The sequence below is a fragment of the Dromaius novaehollandiae genome, chromosome W, assembly GCF_036370855.1.
Source record: "Dromaius novaehollandiae isolate bDroNov1 chromosome W, bDroNov1.hap1, whole genome shotgun sequence".
In the NCBI taxonomy this organism is placed as follows: Eukaryota; Metazoa; Chordata; class Aves; order Casuariiformes; family Dromaiidae; genus Dromaius; species Dromaius novaehollandiae.
The window spans coordinates 16,401,832-16,423,669 of NC_088130.1; the positions used below are offsets into that span (position 1 = coordinate 16,401,832).

At 41.3% G+C, this 21,838-nt stretch overlaps 1 protein-coding gene across 6 annotated transcripts in view; it reads right to left on the reverse strand.

The window, feature by feature from the left end:
* Positions 1-21,838, reverse strand: part of LOC135323435 (Golgi membrane protein 1-like) — a 55,506-nt gene that overhangs the window by 12,359 nt on the left and 21,309 nt on the right. For 5 of the 6 annotated variants that reach the window (XM_064500686.1, XM_064500688.1, XM_064500685.1 and 2 more), the window contains 4 exons: positions 18,721-18,875; positions 16,051-16,230; positions 7,455-7,509; positions 6,346-6,448 (listed from right to left, as the gene is read on the reverse strand). In XM_064500686.1, coding sequence (XP_064356756.1) covers positions 6,346-6,448; positions 7,455-7,509; positions 16,051-16,230; positions 18,721-18,849 — 467 coding nt within the window. In that variant the 5' untranslated portion in view covers positions 18,850-18,875. Of the gene's footprint in view, positions 1-6,345; positions 6,449-7,454; positions 7,510-7,848; positions 7,973-16,050; positions 16,231-18,720; positions 18,876-21,838 lie in introns of those variants that run through there. The other variant, XM_064500690.1, reaches the window with a different exon arrangement.

A 21,838-nucleotide genomic window follows, 5' to 3' on the forward strand; every position in this document is an offset into this window, starting at 1 on the left:
TAAGGACAAACTTAATATGCAGGTGGTCCAAGTCCCACTGGAAAAAATTAATTTAAAGTGCTTTTGTCAGACCAGTTCAACAAGCTATGTGAGTTTTCTTGCCTTGTATTAACCAGGTCATTTAAGTAAAGTCAAAAATCAATTTTGATTCTTGAAACCTTTCTGGTATGAGAACAGAAATACAGATTTTCATTTTAGATAGGAAGAAGAAACAGGAAGGTACTAGTTCAAAGCCATTTTATGGTAAACAGAGGCAAGTTACTGTTAGCCAACTAAACACCCTTGCTCAATATTTTACCAAAGTGCAGTGTTGCAAGATGTAAGAAAACGGTACGTAACAGAGTTCTTCAGTGGTTGTTATAAGCTCCAGTAGGGATATTTTCTAAACATTCAAGTGTTTAGTATTTTGTATACTTTACTACTGTTGCACAGTGCCATAAGTGCCTTAATAATACTAAGGGTCTTCCATCCGCAGTTCTGTAGCCTGCCTTTCACTTGCAGCTCTGTAGCCTTTCCCCTCGGCTGTCTGAGGAGTGCCTTTCCTCAAGCTGCCTTGGCAGTATGTCCCCGTTTTGCTCTCCTGCTGCTGTTCTTGTGCTGTTATTCTCATGGCCTTGCACCTGCAAACCCCAATAGCATTGTCACGTTGGGTTTTTCATGGGATGTGACTGCCATCAGTGCGAGATTACCCTTTCTTCCCCACCCTCTCCCTACTCCGTTTTGTAGCTTTTGGTTTATATTGGAAGAAAAGCAAGACTTAGCAAATAAACTAGATAAGCACTAATAATAATACCTATGCATAATGCTTAGCAACCAGACAGCTTACAACCCTACGTACACTTTGATCCCGTCATGAACAGGAACAGCAAGCAGTGGGTTTGAGCAGGTCTCAAAGAGAAGTTCATCATGCTAGGGGAAAGCAAGGCGAAAAATTGTCACCATCAGCAGCAGCAGCAGCACCCACCATGCTGCAGAACGTGCCTGGGGAAGAGGCTTGGCTGGAGACCACACTGCTTCTCTTCCTCGCTGGCCACTGTGGCAAAGGGTTTTCTCCCCCTTTTCTTTCTTCCTCTCCCTTTCCTTTTTTTTTTTTTTTTTTTTTTTCCCCTCAAAGGTAACTTTGAACAACTTGAATGCCAGAAGATGCGGACTCCAGAAACACATCTTTGCACATGGAAAACCTCTCTCCACATTAGCTGTACAACAAGACAGTTAACATGCTGCAAGTTTTATCCCCCCTCACTGAGGAAGGGGGATGAATTTCCCAGCCTGGCTCCGTCATAGCATTAATTCCCCCTGCTGTGTAACAACAGCTGGTTTAGACAAGCACGGTCCAGTTTCTCAAACTGCAAATAAGGTACCACATAATCCAGAGGAATTCCCGGGGCATGTGTCCTCTAAGGCAGCAAGTCACTTGCTCGTACTGCATTATCATTCTTCCCCACCCTTCCTTTCTAAAAGCAAAAAATTTGATCTGTAGTTCACATCTGGAAAGGAAAAGGAGTGTTTGACAGATGTGCTATCAGCTGACAAATTAATTACCTTTATTACTGTTTCTTCCATTTCGTACCCTTACTACACACTATTTTAATATGTGATTTTGCTAACACTAGAGCATAGAAGAGTCACCAAAATAAGCAGTGCATTGTAAGTTGGCAAACAGAGACTATAAAACGAAGGCTTGAGTTATGTACACATTCATTAATTCCTTGGAAATCGAGGAAATTAGAATTGCCTGCATCTCAGTTTGGGAACTGGAGAGAGAAAGGCAATAAATTGCAAAGCTGAAGTTGGAGAGAGAGCAAACATTTATAAATGCTCTTTCATCCCATCTTGCACATGAAAACAAAGTTCACGTAACATCTGTGACAAATTCATTTTGATTTTACTAGCTATGAAGGAATTTCCTTCTTGCAGAACAGGAATTCTGGAGATAAAGATACTCTATTCATGCATACAAAAACCTGAAGCATAAGAACAGCACTAGTTTCTCCACATCATCCCATCAACGTGACATACTCCAAACATGCAAAACTAGTACTCTTAAAATTCAGTCTCTGAGGTTTGTTTTCTCTTTCGCAAGATTAAATAACGAGAAATAGAGCAGCTTTGTCCATCAGGAGCAGGTATCGTCAGCAACTTTCATATATGCCGAAAAGGCGATTCTTTCACTCACACTCTTACACTTATCAGGACTGCAAATATTAAGCTACCTATTGAACTTGCTACAGGTAACAACATTTCCAAAGAAGCTGGCAGAGAGAAAGAAAACACATGTTCCTAGGAATCAAAATGCACCTGAATATTCAAATTGTTTTAAAAGTCTGAAGTCCTTTGTTTCTTTTTGACCGCCACAGGGGAGATGGGATGGTGTTGGAAGGAAGGGGAGCTCCCGACTTGTCCATGCTGTCCGGCTGAGCGAGCTCTGCGCGAGCAGACAGGGCTGTGCGTAGTAGGTACCGCAGGGCTCCTGGCCAGGCAGTTGCTGAGGGACATACCCACCTCTTGCATGCAACAGCAGTAAGCTCACCTAACTCACTGCTGACTTCTGTGCTGAAAATGCTAAGCCCACTCAAAAAATCTGCTAAAATGAAAGTCTTTTTCCCTGGCTTAGAGATCTCCGAGTTTACTTCATATGGGAGAGAGGATTTTCAAGAGCACAACAGCAAACTTACATGCTTAACTTGCTTCTCCTACCTTTAAAAATAAAAAAAACCCTGCTCTCTGGTGTGAAAAATAAGTTCCGATTTTGCAGCAGTCTATTTGAAACACCAATTCACATTTACTGTATCTGGGGGGACGGTGGGGCAGGAAGCAAGCTCTTCAGAATTATATCCCCCCTCCTTTTTTAAACGATCAATTGCTAATTTAATAGTTTTTCCAATAGCCTACAAAGCCTGGAACCACCAGCCTGCCCAATTTTGCACAGCAATGCTTATTCAGGTCTCCCTAGTTCTAACCTAATCTAACACTATCAGCCATTGCTCATCCTTGCGTAAGGTTTCCAAATGACGGTCCCAGACAGTCCCCAAAGCGTGCTGTATATACGTACTTCGTATTTTTCCACCAGGGCGCTGGGCCTATTCAGCACGTTATTTGTGAAAAGCAACCCTTAGCCATGACACAGCTTCAAGAGTAAGATGTGCTGAAACCTTCTCTAACTGCTGCCAACCTCCAGTGCCACAGGAGAGCAAAATACGACTTTGCAGGTTGCGACGACAATTTACATATCTTTTCTGTGCCATCTCATTGACTCATTTTAACTTTTCAGTGTGAAAGACGTTCCTAGTATCATTTTAAAAGTAGGCCAGATTCCTTTAAAAAGGACAGATCTGTTACGTATTTTCCATCTCCCCTCCCAGAAAACACATAACAAACTGACTGTCACCTAGTTACTCAGTAGGAATATCATTTCACGCTATGAGAGGGTGCATCTAATGCGCACGGCACATGTATTTTTACCATCAGGAATTTACTCTTTTGAAACGTTGCTTCTTTTTTGAAAGGTGAGTTCAAACTGGTTGTGACTAGGTCAAAGAGGAGGAAATAAGGATGACAGCAGTGAACGAAGAGCTCTGGACTGGTCACTAGCACGCAGCAACACGGAGGGGACGCAGCCTGCGAGGTGGTGGGCGTGATGGACAGTTTCTATAAAACATAAGCAGCTCGTTTGAGTGCTTATTTAGCAATAGGGCCCCGTCTCCCTCCCTCCCTGAATGATCAGGCTGTCTCAGGGAAGGTCCACACACAGACACCTAAGGGCAGCAAATTTGGGTGTTCTGGCTTTCTCACAAGACTTAGGTTTGAGAAAAACTCATGGCTTTTGCAGCTTCTAAATCAACAGATTTTGTTCTTATCTATCTCACATGCACTGTTAATTTTTATCACTGTCTTCTATAGTACAGCACCTTTTTTAAAAAAAAAGGCAATTTACAATTTGTGCAGTTGAAAAATATAGGCATTTGGCTTCTGTCACATTTTCATAACATTTACAATTATACAATAATACTCTCTCTCTTCATTTTCCCACTAAGCAAAGTAATTTGTCACTTAAGATGCCAAACCTGAATCCATACAACTCCTAATCAAAGGAAGAAACATTGGCATGATACATAACAGGTCTAACTTCCCCTCCTGACAAGGCTTACTTAAGCTGTACAGAGAAGCACCACATTTGTTTACTACTAATATTGGAAAAAATTAAAAGCAATGTGAATGCCTTTGTAATAATACTTGTTTTTCTAGCCCTGTAACCAAGGTGGAAAAAGATGATTCTTAAGCCTTTAAAAGCAGTATTAAGTTACATTTAATAACAAAACAACAAAATAAACAGGGAACGTTTTCCATCGAGTACATTCTAGCACGTGATTCTACAATTACCAGAATGCAACGTTAAGTTACGTTACTGAAATATTAAAGTTCACACATCCCCCCCAAGGTACGGCAAGCAGCATAGAAAAAAATGCAAATATATGTTTCTGGTGGAATTTTAAGAGTGCTACAGGGTGCCCACGCTACGAAACGTGCCATAGAAATCCGAGCGCAAAGTATGTTTTTCTTACTTGCATAGCCACAAAATCCAGAAATAGAAAACAACCACTTCAGTTTTATCCAGCTGAACTGAATCCTCGACTGAGAACACTTCGTTTTGTGTATTTCCACGGAGGGACTGCAGGAGATATTACAGGGTTTGGCATTTATTGCATCTGCCTCAGGACAGTGCGAAGGCAGAAAAAAAGGCAGAAAAGCTAGCTGCTTAGTCGTCGTTCAGCCAATACCATACTAAATTATCGCTCCTGTCTCTACATCCACCCTGACCCAAGCAAACACTGAGTAAGCAGCGTGGCTTCATCACTATCGCTTGCCTAGTTCTTTACTTTCAGCCAACCTTGATGCTGGAGCTGCACCCTCCAGATGCGATCTTCTCCTCTTCAGCAAAGAAGGATTCTGTACATTATATTCTCATGAGCAGGGATGCTCTGTCTGGGATTTCCTCAAGAGAGCCGTACTTGAAAGTAGTGCACAAAACCTGGGCATTAAGCCTGAGCTTTCAGAAATCAGACTTACTCTATTTGCTTTGTATTACTTGTCTGCATTTGTACATAAATCCAGTTTCAAGGATTCACCTCTCATGCAGGGCATGACTGTACAGCACTATGAACACATTTAATCTTGCTGACCTCAGCCTTCCAAGAAAGATGGTGTAACTGAGCGAAAAATGGTACTTTAACAGACCCACGAGTGCAACACAGCTTAATAGAAGTTCAGTACAAACTTAGGTCTTCAACTTCCTTTTCTGTTAAAAGTCCTAAACTTTTAGAACTCTGCTAATACACTCTGTCTGGGTCATCACTATTAAATGAGTAATAATGTCTTTGAAAAAAAAAAAAGTACACAACCAACCAGTGATCACTATGTACCCTAAATGCAATAATACTAATCTTTAATTCCTAAGTGGAGAAAAAAAAACATATTTCAAGTTTGGTCTGCAGAATTCCAGTTCTTTGTGATTTCCATGTTGAGTTTCTAAGTCAGAATTCCTATAAAATTTGAATAAAAAGTGACTGCTATAAAAATAAATTCCAATGGAACAACTACATTATTGACAGAGATTCATTATAAGAGCACACAAAAACAAAAGCCTCATAGGCCAACAAGGTATATCCATGTGTCAGACAGAAGATATAATAGGAGGTGGGGGGATAAGAACATTTTTGAACAGCTTGACTAGGCAGAAAGAACCCAGGAGAAATTCCTAGGAATATCAGAAATGTGTATTTAATGCAGGGATACTAATAAGCACTTATGTTCAGTTATCCATGACTTACAATTCAGTGGGAAATTTCTTCAAAAAATGTGACTAGGTATGGATGGTAGACACGGTCTGACCCTAACTCTACCAGAAGCTTGCTGTATGACCTCTGGCAACTCAATGGAGTACAGCTTCTCAAAGGGTATTCCAGTATCTTGGTCCTTAAGCTTCTCCAGCCTTTAGCCACTTTGCGTCCTAGTTTCCCCCCACCTCTGAAGTGAGAATATTGCTACCTTTCTCCTCCTCCAATGGAAGGAACATCAAGAATTGTGAGAGAAGTCTATGGATGCTGAGATGTTGGGGGCTGCAAGGACTAAAAGTGTACATGGAATTGCAGTTATATCCTCTTTGACCCAAGATCAACTGAGAGCAATTTTAGAGAAAGTGTCAGGTGTTACTTTCATCTTCAACTGTATGCCTATAGTAGGCATTTCAGCTATCAAAAGAATACTTCAGGTTATAACCAAGTCACCTACAACTCTAGAAGCTATTGTTTAAAACAAACAAACAGACAGACAGACAGACAGACTTACAGGTCATACGAGAACTTCCTCTGAAGGTTGGTCTGGTTCTTCTGAAACTGGTAAACATCCAGCTGCAGCTTTCCATATTTTGTCTGTAACTCTTTCAAGTGTCCTGACCAAAACAGAATTAAATACATATATATTTTTTTAACAATAGAAACATCAAATAACAGATCTGATAGCAAGCACACTTCAACTCCATCCATCGTATTCATTGTATTTTGTAGACAAATACATAGACAATTGCAGAATTTATTCATCATCAGGATATTATAAGACTCAATAAGCTTTTCAGCCTAGCATATACTAACAAAAACTGCATAACCTAGATTTTGACCCCCTTCTCTTCCTAAGAAATACTCTAGCTTGTTTGCAACCTCTGGCTCTGCTGGGTTTCAGCGCAGGAAGTCTTAATGTCTATGAAAGACTGATCGCAACATAGTATGAAATATCATTCATGTTTATTAAAGACAAGCTTACAATTCTTCCTTCAATAATATGCAATTTACAGCTATGTTTCTCAAAAATGGGGCAGTCTGTGATTTAGAGCTTTTTTGTTTTCAAACATCATCCATCATGCTATAACACTAGGACTTCCCTGTTCCTGACAGAAAGCTTTGTGTGAGGGCATCAGGAGAACTAACAGCATATTTGCCAGTTTACAGAACTTACTGATCAGTTCCCCCAGATTTTGGAGGCATAAATTGCTAGCAATGATTTTGAAGCACCAAAATGAATAGAAATTAATTAGGCCAAGTTTTCTTGTTCAACATATAAGTTTGCAAATTCCCTCAGTGCCAAAACGCATAACCCAACCACCTCAGGGAAGAATGCAAGAATATGCTGCAAAAGGTAGAATGAAGAATAAATATATTAACAATACATAAATTAATTTTTATTTCATATTATTTTCTATCATTAGCGTTCAAGGGTCAGGAGTCCTGCATGGGCAGTTGAACTCTGCGCACACTCAGGGTCCAAGTCATGGCAATTCCTGAACTTTCCCCGTGACTTGGGGAAGAAAGGAAGTATTCTGAGAAGGCTCTGATTAACACAAATCTTAAAAAGAGGTTTAAAAATCCAATACAAGAGTGAAGCATAACTGTATTAAGACATACCTCGTAGACTCTGGATCAATTGCTCATTTGTTGTGATGTTATTCATCAGTGTCGCCTGAAAGGAGCAAAACAGAACATGTTTTATTTGCAAAGGGTGCGCATTTCCATTAATGTTATAAACAACACTGACCAAAGAACTTGCAACAAGATTTTTCCTCGCAAAGTGCTGAATTAAAGCCAGACACAAAAATTGCATTAGCTGCTGTAAAGATTTATTATTACAAATAACAAACACTCATTCTAACCCAGATTTACCAGTGAACCATAAAAAAAAAAATCATTAAATATCACTGCACTTAAATGAGAAGGGGAAGAATTCAAAGAGCCCACAGCTAAAATGGCTTGCTGCTCTGTTCCTGTTTAATCTCATGCTCACAATCACAGTCAGATTTACTGTATTTATCAAGCAGGCCTTGAAGGAAGAATACAGCGTGGGACAGCTCATTTCATCAACCACTCTCTGACTGTGGAATCCACATATTTGCATTCGGGGATGCACGGATGAGGTATCAAATCATGAGTCACAGAACAAGCATAAAGGAACTCTATGAAATCAACGCTGAGCATTGCATCATTTTCTCCTAATTATCCTCTCCCTTCCTTCAACAAGCAAGCGCTGGAGTACCGTTCTCCCATTCCCTCGCTTCTCTCTCACTCTCTGGAGTTCAGAAAAGCAGTCAACATACGAATGTGTTTTGTCCCGCTTTCCCCCTGCTTCCCTTTTACCAACCTGCATATACACACACCCCAAGACACATGAATACTCACAGGACCAAAGCAAGTCCAAATGAAAATAATTCCTCTGAGCCAAATACCATGATAATTCAGATTTACATTTAGTATTTGGAAAGTCTGGTGCAGAAGATTCTTCTTAACACTACAGAAAAGATAACTGACCCTTCAGAGATGATCCAGTTTTAAGAACATGCATTTCTTATTCTTCATTATGATTTCCTAGCCATCCTTTTCCCAAGAAACCCCAATATTCTGCAGGGGTCTGAGATCAGACATCAGGTCCTCAGTTTCCCTAAGCTGCAGCTCAAGTACTGATATGTACATATGTCCACATTGCTTTCGCACAGCAAAATGCCTACAATCATGCTGTTTGCTCAGGTCACTCTGAGACACTGACAACGTTGTCAATTAGTGCCCATTTTCATGAAGTAATTCGTACCAATTGATTAGGAGGAGGAGAGCATTCAATTAATACAAGCAGGTCAACACAGAGCAGAAAAGTAGATTTGTCCTTTAGTTATCCTTGAAAAAGCCCCAATTCAAAGCACTGGTCATTCAGGTCTTGATGAAGAAGCAGCCATTTTCAGTCCAATGAGATGAAATATTCCTATGCACAACTGGCCAGCGAACACTACTGTGAAACATGCAGAGCAAAAGCTTTTTGCTAGTGCCTGGGCAATGCACTCAGGTTGTTCCACCACCACCTCCCTCAGGGTTTCCTGCAGTGCGATTAGATAATCCTGGCCATTACCAGAAACCATCACTGAACTAAAAGAAACATTACAGATGACACGGCAATTTTACCTTCTCACATAATTTTTGAAATCCCTGAATACTGAGACCATTTATTTCATTTTGGCAGTGAAATGGACAACTGTTAAATGTTTTGCTCTTTGGGATAGTAATGACTGTGACTATCTGAAGCAGAGAAAATAAAATTATTTGCCATCTGAAAAGGAAAAAAATTGCACAACTTGCTCTTTATGGACCGCATACAAAAATCCCTTTTGGCAATGCCACACCTCCCCCCCGAATTTGAGACTAAAAGACCACAAAGGAATCATGAAAAGCTACTCAGCTTTTTCACTTGAGCAGAAAATGCTGTTTAATAATTTACAGGGCAGTGTTCCAGCTGCTGTTTTCCTATCTGACTATATTAATAAGTTAAGGCTTTCCGTTCTTCCACTTGGTACACAAACATTAACTTATCTTCACCCCGCGGCCGTGACCTAGGCAGTTACTATTTTTCCCTGATTTCTTGCAGGTAGAGAGAGCAGGCTGCAGGAAAGCAGAGAGCAAGATCCAAGAGGCAATTTAGACGGAAAATCTCGCTCAGCCCACAAAACAATACCTACGATCCCCGGGAGCGAGAAGTCGGCGCTTGAGAAGTCAGGCTACTACCAGATCAAATTCCCACCTCTTCCAGCATGGAAGTAACTCTGTAACACCGAACCAGCTTATTACACTTGCCAACACACCTTGGCTACCAGAGAGGAGAAGCCGCTCTCCGCACGGGAGTCGATGCTGCAGACAGCAGCAGGAGTCAGATCAAAAGCCGTACTGCCATCAGCAGCGACAGAAGAAACTTGCTCCAGCTGGGCAGCAGATGTTTTAATGACAACTGCCAGGGATATATTTATTTCTTTAGCACAGAACGTGTCTGCATAAGTCATTTTCTGCTTGGGAAGCAAAAACGTTAAAGCTATTGTTAAAAGATACAGGAATATCTGCTAGGAAGCCTGTCTCCAGATAATTTATCTCAAAGCACGTGTTTCGACCACCTACTCCAAACGATAATCCCATACACAGCAGTCTCCATCACATATTCCTCAGAGGCAGTATTACACTGCGCTCCTTCAGCGCCGGCTGTATGGAGCATTTGCTGTCGTCGTAAGCCACGCGAGCCCCACCACACAGGGCTGACGTAGGTGCTCTCTAACACTGACTGCACACAGCGCACCTAAATGCGTAACGAGATACTGCAGCAGAAAAAGGAATAAAATGGCAAAGCAGTTGAGAAAAGTAAACACTTGTTTCAGAACTAAAACCGAAAAAAAAAAAAAGTGGCTTCCACGTGGCACTCACCAGAAACAGCTCTCAAGAGAAAAAGGAGAGGCACAGCATCAGTAATTCGCTGCTAGGAACTGAACCAAATGATGGTCCACCCAGCCTCTAGCACCCACAACAAACTGCCTAGGAACAAAACGAGCTGTGGGGGGAAGATTTATACACAGGGAAACCAGCAGAAACAAGCATTTATAATTCATAGGGAGAAGATGGGCACGTATTTCACAATTTACTCAAGCTGATCTAAGCCCTTGTTGCAAACAAAATGAGCAGTCCTGTCATGCACATTCCTGCTGCTGCCTCCTGCCCATGCCAGCAGCACAGCGCAAGCCATGCTTTTGTTATCTGTTGTTCATTTTTTAATTGTACCTGGAAATTCCTCTCCTTCCTCTGTTTGCACAAACACACCTCCCCCCACCGCTTTCTTGGCAACCTGCATCTTCACTTCGTTTGTGGCTTTGTACTTTTCTTCCCCACTGTTTTAAAATAATTTTCAAGGGGAAAGAAACCATTCATACCAGCCACAAAAGCTTTTTTCATTCTAGGACATGAGATTAATGGTTAACTAAATATTACTTGGTGGAAAAAAAAGCCTAAGAAAACATTTCTTTTTTAGGTTGGTCTCTGCGCTGCACACTCATTTAGGCTTCCGAATGAAAGCCCCGAGTGAAGCACGTCTAAAGCAAATTTCAAACTCAAAATAGAGCAGACGTTGTTTATTTAAATCCTTCTATTTTCCACTGAACCAATTTCCACTTATAAATTATGAACTGTTCTTCTCAATAAAGGAAAAAAAAAAGAAAAAGAATAGCTCTATTCCCAAATACTGACCATAGTAAAGATTTTGGGCTCAATCTTCTATTACATCTTCAGCGAAAAGCAACCTATGCTCTCTTTTTTTGTGATTAAGAGCATCTGTATGGTGACACGGTGCAGTTCAGTCCTCGCACCGTAGAAGCTACCAAAACTGTGAAGTTAACTCACGGTTTCTCACACTCCCAGCAGAAGAGCCAGGGAGCGGAGGGGAGAGCCAGGTACGACAAGGCAGTGACTCGGAGCTGCAGGGCACCCGGGAGCGGGTGACAGCGAGTACGCCCTTTGTGGCTGCAGGGTTTTCAAGACCATCACCATATTTACTTAAAACCCCAACATCTGGCAGCGTAAACAAAATAGCATTATATGATAGGAAAATCCTAACGATAAACCACGCACAGAGTGTACTTTCTGCTTTCTTTTTTGTAAATTCATTTAGCTATGAAGAGAGGTAGGAACGTTTCAACAGTTAACTCCTAAACTGCACATACTCTGAAACTCCGCTCTTAGGGTCCCTACAGTTTACCTAGGTCTAGATCAGCCATTTCTTCCTCCACCATATAAAAATACATTGGAAAACACAGGTAGTCTTCTAGACCTCTACTGTACCAGCTACGAGCAAACGGACTGATTTCTCTTGCTAATTTAGAAACATCATGTTACGGCAAGTAGAGCAGTTAGGGAGGGGCGGGAACGGACTTGCTTTTCTTCAAAGTCTTTTCGAGACTAACCAAAAGATGCAATGTTGGTTTACAAGCAAAACCAAAACACCCATAGGCACCTCTCTTCCTTTTTCACCGCAGGCTTTTTTCTCTCTTCCCCCTAGCCGCTGTCATTTTTTTCGAGCAGAGCTGACTCTGAGCATACTGATAGGTATTTTGTGTCAGAAGGCCGTGTTGGGAATTGAGGTTTTCCCGGAGGGGGGAATCTGAGAACAGCTGGGGCCAGTGTTAAAAGACAGCGAGCAACAGGGCAGTGACGTATTTCACACATAACGTACAGAGCCTGGTGCCCCTCCTCAGTAAAACAAGATCTGGGCTGGGGGAGAGTTACATAAAGCCCAAGAAAATGACAAATTGCAAAAGGATGTCCTAACAGGGGGGAAAAAAAAAAAAAAAAAAAAAAAAGATGGACAGATCACATGTACTGTTCTCCAGTTAGTCTTCAAAACAGCTATCATGGTGGCTGTGTATATCCCAGCAGCTATGGGTCCGGAACAACAACCAGAGAGGATATTGTTCTCCTCTAGAAAATCATTCGCAGATAAGAAACATCCCTTTTGCACTTGTGATTCCTTATCTGTTGTTATCGAGAGTTCATGTAAGCTCTCTTGATCTCCTCAGACTGCTTCTATACGGATTTCCAGAAGCCATTTGCTAAATCTACATTAATCCTCAAAAATTCAAACAGATTTTTAAAAACAGGCTGGTGATCAACATGTTTTATACATTTCCAGATCTAAGAGAATAATTATGACAGTAATTTCCCAGGATTACATCGCCTGAATGAATGGAGAGCCCATGGGGTATTTCAGGCTCCATCTATCTCCCACCCCCTGTGCCCTTGTTCTTACAAGTGGCACAGAGACAATTTTACCAGAAATGAAGACATTAATTCAGGCTGGTTGTCACGTTGCCACTGAGACTGACTTTAACCTGTAGAGTATAATATTAGTGCATTATTTTGGTATTAAATGAAATCAGTGGCATAATTATTCTGCATTTTGTGAGCAGATGAGTAATAAGATACAGTGAACAGTGAAGAACTGTAATTAAGATAGGTCTTGAATGTTACTTGAGAGTTACTTTTGGTAAGGAGTCTTCTAGATTGTGAAGGTTTGTTTCCTTACAGATTCCTCTATCACCAGTATTTCTCCCCGAGAAAGTTTCTCAGAGACAGACCATTCACTCCTACATATCAGTGGAATACATTTTTGTTTTCCTTTGTTAAGAACAATAAAAATTAAACAAAATCCTTTTTATCAAAGATCTGTGCAGCTACACTGAAGTAGTTTTATTACTTGGAAAGACAGTGAAAAGACTCAGGGTTCGGATTTTCATTCATCGCTGCTGGACGAGGTAAGTATTTCCCCCTCAGGGATTAACGGTTCAGTTTAAGGGCTCGGTTTCCTGCAACCAGAAAGTATGACTTTCAGTACTTGCCTCTCAGGAATTCGAGATGCCACTGGAATCTCTGGAGCAAATAAACAAGCATATCTATGTGTATCCATAGCTACATACACACGCACATGAAAAGGCTCACAGACGGTCTTTTCATATATTCTGCATCCGATTGTCAAATAACCACTGCCCATGCAGAGCTTCTTCATATAAAGGTCCTTAGTTAATAAAACTAAGCTTTTTTTTTTCCCTTCACCCTCCCCATGTCAGAGGCATTCCTGTTTTAGAGTGGATGAATCTAGGCCAACTTGGTCAATAGCATCTTTTGACAAGGTCTCTAAAATACACTGGTCCTCATAAAAACAACTCTCCCTGCTCTCAACTTGCAGAGTTGGAAAATAAACATCTATGTGGGGTATTTGCTGACCTGCAGCCAAAAGAGTGAATTTTAAATTTGCCACGAAGCAGTGCACAGACACACACATGTTCCTCCTACTACTTTAGTCTCCTAAGATGTGCTGTTTTCCAACCACAGAAAGCAGCCGACAGGAGATAAGGAAGCCCATTATATCACTGTTCATCTAATGTTTCCTACAGCATCAGGCCCCGGGATTACAACAGCAAACTTCATAGATTATACCATTCTCAAACACCTGCATTTTAGGAGGAGAGCAGACAAAGCACCGACGAGGCAGCAAGAGCTGCACCAAACCAGCCCCCAAATCCACCTTGCGTAGCACAGTCTCTAATGCTGGATGCCAAACGAACACCAAGGCAGCCATAAAGCAGTAATTCACCACCACATACTTCTAACACCAGCTACTTCTGGCTCAGGAACTTCTGGAGCCAGAAACCACATCTTCATATTTGTGGGGGTGAGGGCAGCAGGTGTTTGACTGCGTCTATCCAGTTGCTTTTTAACCTGCACAGACCTGCTGCAACCAGACATTATGGACATTACAAGCCTGCAGCTTTACTACGCACTGCATGGAGAGCATTTCTTTTCTTCGTTCTGAACTACTACTTGCTGATTTCTTCCATTTGATGTCTGCTAGCAAATGGAGAACTTGTCTCTTCCAACATCTGTCTCCCTTCCTCTCTCCTGGTCTTCCTTGTCTCCTCCTCTCTCCTGGTCTTCCTTGTCTCCTCCTCTCACCACGCCACTCAGGACCGTCAGCCTTTCTGCCACGGCTCTTCCTCAGCTGTCTCAGCTATGTCCCCACGTCCTCAAAAAAACAGAACAAAACAAACAAACCAACACACACCACCGGCACAAGCCACCTTTCATTTCGCTGATACCACGGTAGTCTGAAGCAAAAAGGCTACGCACCCCACTTGGCTGAGACACCTTTTCCTCCACGCAATCTCTTGGAACTCGTGGGCAAGTTCTTACGACCAGCTCCTGGTGCCTGTCCGTTTTGCTAATCTGCTCTATAACCTCCTATGCCAACACCTCAGCTAATATAATAACCATTCTAAAGAGAAGAAGGAAGTATAGCAGAGGAAAATCTACTACTGAGAAGGAACCATAAAATGCATTTCCCTTGTTAAAAAAAAAAAGATTATAAAGTAAATTAAGTAAATATTCAGTTCCACTTTGTCTTTCTCTTTTTTTAAATATTTTTTCATTCATTAATATGCTCTGTTACTTGCAGGACGGAAATGAAACGCAAAAGATGTGAAAACAAAACGAAGGGTTTCTCAAAGGACTGGGGAGCCACAAATTAAACTCCAAGAGGCAAACAGGGGTAGTTTCACAGAGGACGGTGAAGGTAAACAGCTTCCGCACAACTCATAACTAGGAGGCTGAGGGGACAATCCCGATTACGTGGTACAACCCTGTCTGAATATCCAGGGGTATCTTAATTAAGTACGTACAGTTAAAAATAACTAAATAAACAAATAAAACACACCTCATTTTTTTCAAAGCATACCCAAAGACTGAATTCAAAAGAGGAGAGAGAAACTATCAAAGAAATGTGTCTGTCCCAAAATAGAGAAAAAGAATAGGTTTACTACTTCTTTGAAGAGCTCAGATAGAAATGATTTGAAAAAAAATTAAAGATATATGCCAGTAATGTGCATATTAGTCAGACACTTCCACCTTGATTTTTATTGAGCTTTTCCTTCTCCAAGACTTCCAAATATTCATCTAGTGATGTTTCATTTACAAGAGTTTTAACACACACAATGCATTGTACACCACACATTTTGAGCAGCAAGCTATCACCTAATGGTAAACCTCTTAACACTTACTTGGATGTCTCCAAACACCACCAGGTTTTGGAAGCAGAAGGCCACACCATTTGCAATATATTTAGAAACAGACGATCATTTGTGCTTGCTTAAGAAGGGAATACAGATACACCTGTTGGTGCAGCTTCCTCTTTTCCTTAAGTTTTAAACCATTAGCATAGAGGAAAGAAAGCCAGAGGCCAACCCGAGGTGATTACACCATGTGATGTACCAGTGATTTACAGCAGGGGTAGAGGTATTTTTCACAAGTGCTGTCACTTGCAGCTTTTAACATTGCACATTTAAAAGCTGATGAAGTGGAATCATAAAAATCTAGATTTTGGCTCATTCTGTATGCTTTTATCTTTCCCTCGTCCCTCATTTTTCAGTTAAAATATTTCTCCATTACAGACCGCTAAACAAGTCTTTTACCACTCCGAGGGCTACAATACGCATTCAGTTTCCATTTACTAAATATTACGCAATAATACATGTATTATACATTTCACAACACAAAAATCCACCGCAAAACCATCAGCTGGAACATTTAAGCAACCTTATTCTACTGCAGGGAATGTCCTGATAAACTGCAATCTCAGGGTAAATGGCAGCTAGAAGAGGCCTACCTTCTCTTCCCGATGCAGTCTGTTGGCATTTTCCATCTGAAAACTGTGCAAGGATTGGATTTTATCTATCTGCTCGCGCTGCTTCTCTAGCTCTCCTTGGAATTCATTCTTCTTCAGCTCGACTGCGCCTCGCTCTGCTGCTGCTCTGCGGACTCTGCCTTCCAGCTCCATGATCCGATTCTGAGCAAAAACAAATCAGCAAAAAACAAGTAGAAATGCTTCTTCTAAGCGACGGTTCAAAAGGAGAATGTATTCAAACGTCTCAGAGAGAAATGAAATAGATAGTGGGTGAATCCATCTTTCTTCTTGCTGACATTTCTCCTTCGCATTTAGGGACCACCTCATTTCAGGGGAAATAACAGACTAACAATACTAATCTCATCAAAACGTTTTCCTCAACTAGTTATATCCACCAGTCACTTACACACGCACAAAACAGTCTTGGACAAACAATCAATAGTTCATATACTATACAGACCATCAAAACCTCAGTTAAAGATTTTAAGAGAAATGCAAAGCAGCCTTAATAGTTCAGCTTAAAAACAAACATGTAAAAAACCCTCTGTTTTCCCAAAAAGCAGTGCAAAGTCAAAACATGTCTAAATCCCATCCAAACAATTCTGATACCACTGCACTTCCAGTGTTGATCCTAAACTAGCTTAGAGAGAAAACTCATCTCTCAAATAATCAGCAGGTTTTCCTGTAAGACCTGGGAAGGAGCTCAGGATGGACAACTCTGTCCAACTTTTATGCAAGCAGCTAACTGCACATACCTGTCACACAAAGATGCGTAGACAAAGAACTCATTTTACGTCAGAAACTCTCCCTCCTGGATTGATCAAAGAGCGGTGACAATCAAAAGAAAATTCAACATTGTCTCACAGATGCATGCACAAATACAGACACATGTAACGTAAAGGCATCAAGTTAGATGTGGTCAAGGCTTTTCTTTTTTTTCTTTTGAAGTATCAATTTAATTTTTGCAGGAGGTTGTTCTCTTCCTTGTTGCCGAAGAACCGTCAATGTCTTTCTCTTAACCCAAAATTATTAGAAACAAAGATAGCTAGAGGGAAAAAAAAGCTCACCAGAATTTACCCAGGTAGAAAAACATGGGGGTTCCTGATAGATTGAAAACTGGATATAATAAAAACTTACAGCAGCTGCCAAGGCTCCAAGAAAATGGATCAACTCTTGTTACACCATAGTACGCTGCATATTACTGCCCGTCTACGCCATAGCATTGCCACAGAGAGCAAAACAAAATGGGGGAGGGGAAGGAAAAAAGTTTGCAGTTGAGCTGAAGGCGCACAGAAGAGCACTTACTCCATTTTAATCATTACAGTAGCAAAGTCCTGCCAACAAATGAATGCGTTAATAGTGCTTCAGAAGCTCCACTTGTATCCTGGGCTATGCTTTTATTCAGAGTGCGTGATGACACAGAAGTGAAAGGATTTTCAAGCTTACTTTGGAGGAACTGTACAACATAATACCATTAATCAATACCGGTGAACAGGACTTCATTCCTCTAGGTTACTGAGATCAAGAATAAGCTGGCATGCTAATGATTTTTTCCTCACTATCAGTTGCAACATGCTCGCACAGAAAAGCTTCAGTGGTCTGGACAGAGCTACTAACAGCTGGGAGCCACTGTGCTGAGGCCAGTGACTGAAGGAAAAGCAGGAGTTGAGCTAAGTCCCAGAATGATGGTATCGTACCCCTCCCACCAAGGAAAAGCTAAGACATACTGCTCGAATAGTGTCGACTCTGAGATTTCACACGAGTTTGGTTTCTGCAGCTGTCAAATCAGTTCTAAAATCCAGTTCAAGTATGAAGAAATAATACTGATTCCATAGAAAAAAACACAGGAGGACCTCTCATCAGCCCTTTCTAATCGCCAGGTTTTCAGTTTTATTTTAAAAAAGAACCACCCTGCACACATAATCACAAACCACAAACTTTACCCATGTGGTATTCAACTTGAGAATGCAGGGCCCTGTAAGGACCACAAACCCAAACTCCAGAGCACAGAGCATACAGTTACCATTGCAAAATAGCAGAGAGCATAATTATCCCACATGAGTTTTGTTTGCTTTCCTTAGGAAAGGTTCCTAAGAAATACAAATTCAGATTGTGAGATACTCTCTGAATCCGCTGATTTCCTTGTACTTGGTGGGAAGGAGTGAGCACATGGAGAAGCTGCCTTGAATCCTTCTTTGCCCAACATATATTGAAAGAAGTTGATCTTACTCTACTGAGCAAGAACGGGACATAAAAGAAAAAATGTAGGGATATGAACGAGTAGGCAGAGGCCCATTCAGATTAAAAATGAAGTGCTGGTTTGCAACATACTGTGGGGAAAAAGAAGAAAACCAACAAGAGGGCATCTGCCATGCCTGTAAACTGAAACAGCATAAAATGGCTGAGTGCCTCGTGCGAAGAGTAGTAACAAGCACCATCCACACAGGTCTTCGGGTCCCTTGCACCCCTTGCAAACAGGCATTGCTCCTTCTCTCCCTACTGATAAGCAACAACTGCAATAGTTGCAAACATCCCTGCGACACACCAAAGCTGCTATCTCACCGCGTGCAGGCGGAAGCAGTCTTCCTGTTGCGGACCACGTTTATTAACCACACGAGTACAGAACCAGGCGCGGAGCAACAGGAGCGTTACCTGCAAATCCACGCTGCGAGAGCTTGCGATCCAGTAGTTGAAGCCCAAAACAACGATACATGCCAGGAGCGCAGCTACAAGAAGAGGTGGAGACTTCATCCCTCGGCGGCTGTTTCCTAGCCCTATCATTTCAAAAAAAACAGCAGTGTGGAAACCTGCAAATTAAAATACATATGTTACATTACATCCTTTGCTACAATGACTTTACACATACAATCAAGCTTCTACTATAATTCTGCAACAGCTCTCAGTTCAAAGGACTACACCTAGCAATGAAAGCCTTCTGTCAAGATATTTCCATTGGGAGGATGAAAAAAGGCCATACCATCCTAATAGCTCCCACATAAAAGCTTCACATGGGCTGTCAGCGAGAAGGCTTGCATACTTCTAAAAATATGATAAAACCTGCAATAAACGGAACAAACAAGCCATTTTCCTACCATGTATTCCATACAGCAAGTTAACTGGACAATACTGGTCTACACATAGAAGATTAATTCCTTGTTATCTCGTTCTAGTCAGTAATCAAGTTTAGTCTCTCAGTTTTAGGAGTAATTTCCACTCTGCTTTCCAGGCTGGGGTGGTTTCATTTTTTTCCCCCTGAAAAATATTATTTTAACTTTTTGGATCCAAACTTGAAAAAAAAAAATCAGATTGAATGAACTAACTTCAAAGATAATCTTAAAGAGAAAAAAAATTAAACATATACTTCTGTTGTTTTCAATGGGAAATTTTACTACAGCTTTCTTCTGCTCCTAACAGAAATTAAATAACCTTGCTTTGACAAATCAGCAGGTACTGCTTGCTTTTGAGCCTTGGGTTGTTTCTATGGCACAGCACATTTTAACAAAAAAGTGGGGACAACGGGCAATTGTAATTCTGTCTGAAATAGGCCGCATCTGTTCTGCCAGAAGAGAAAATCTGGCCTTAATGAATGTATTAGCACCTAGCTCAACAAATCTTCAAACTCCACCGGGAGCCTTCAGCACGATTTGTAATACAAATTGCTTTCTCGCAAGTTGAGATCAACTTTTTTACTTCTTGCACTGCAGCAGACAAAAGCCAGAAACAATAGCACAGAAAACCAAATAGACAGCAAATACTGACACATTGCAAGACACTAACTCAATATGAAATAGGTGGATTTACTGTTAATACATCGCACAGTCTCACAAGGTGCACGCTCTTAAATAAATTAATTTCTTTTTCCCAATGGATGCAATTCACAGCTTGTAACGTACTTGATTAATAATGGTAGCAACTCTCAGAAGGTTTGCAGGAGGACATATCACAGGGGCAGAAGATAACGTTGACAGCTAGCAAGCAACAGAGATGTCGATTTTACCACAAGCCCAGTACCCAGCCCTTCAACAGCTCACCCACATTTAACAGGCACATGCAGCCAGAGCAAAGCCTCCTGTGAAACACCCCCTCCTTGGATCCAAACCAAGGTAGGGCTGTTCCTCCTCTTCCCTCAGCAGGGAGTGCACAGACTGACGGACCGGTAAATATTTCAAATCTGTTTGTTCATTTGAAATGGTTACGTGCACTTATTTACAGTTGGGGATGGGGCATATGCTGAGCCAAAAAGTAAAACGTGGCCTACTAAAAATGCTGCTTCCTTATTCAGGCTGCAGCTTCTGCAGCAGCTGCTGGGTTGCAAGCCCATGACTTCGTGTGCGTACACCATGAGTGCACACACACACAAACACAAACACACACACACGGGGGTGTACAGGTCCAGCACCCAAAGCCTCAGTTTCTCGCTTAAGCAAAATTCAGACACGCAGCACACAGTCCCTGCGGACAGCCATAGGGCCACAGAGGTAACCGCAATGCCACAAGCAAAAGGGCTGGGGCGACGCATTTCGGTTGTAAAGCACAAAACCAAGACTGACTAGATTAAAAAACAATACAATATAATACTGAAAGACACATTGCATCACTCCAAACTTCAAAAATTTCATTTTTGAATGAAACAATTGATATTTTTCTCCTGGCAGTTAGAAGCAGAGAAAGCAACCCATTTTATTAGCAGTAACAACTTGCATTGAAAATAGCTACTGGACAAATATATCGGACTACCTATTCAGTTTGCAAAGACTCAGAGGCAGAGCAACAACACTGTGCAAAGCAAGCATGATTAAATCACGGTGCACCTGAAAGCACAGGCAGGACACAATGTTTAAGGAATGCTGGAAAACCCTCCCCACGCACAAACTGAGCAGCCTGAGCGACTCTTCTGGTGTTTTCAGCTATAACTAAGCAAGCATTGATCTCGCTAATGCATGTTTGACTTCAATACCCTTTCGCCTCTGGAAAATCCAGCACTGTTTGCCCTTAAATAATCTATGTCAATTAGAAATACGTTTTTATACTTAACAGAAGGAAAGGTAAACGGAGGAGGAAAGAGATGGAACATGGAGTCGAAACACACACAAAGATCTCCCATCTAATCTAAGTAGTGCAGACCCAAAAGATCACCTCAATTGCAATAATGATATGTCCTTCCTCACCAGTAAAAAACCAACAAACGAAAGAAAATTGTCTGATTTTCTGTCACAAACCAATGCACATACACACACATGCTGTTACAAAGATAAGCACATTAGCTTAGTAAATACATTTATATGGAAATGTATTTGTACATCCAGTTTTCCAGGCAATCTCTGGTTTGGCGCAGTTATTTAAGTTGCAAAAAAACAGGTTTCTGATTTTGCGGATAAGCAAGTGATTTTACTGAACACAAAGGAATCCATCTTTCACGAATGTTGACTACAGATGTGAAAAACAGATGCTGTTTCACATATATATTTGGTAGTACATAAAATGCCTGATTTGGGAACAGCAGATTTCAGTCTTTGGCTTTGCTATCTTTATGAGCTACGTCCAAGATAAAGTACACTGAGCAATTCCTATTTTACCGTACTCCCCCCGGACACCAACAAGCCTACTTTGGGTATCTCCCACTAGTTAAGATGACCAAATGCCCTGACTCAAGACTAAGACTGGACAGGCAAAGACGAAGCAGGCCTTCTTGTGCGTTTCCAGCTCCGGCAGGGAAAGCCGAGTCTCCCCGCTCGCAGGGCCCAGCTCCGCGTGCCCGCAGCAGACTCGC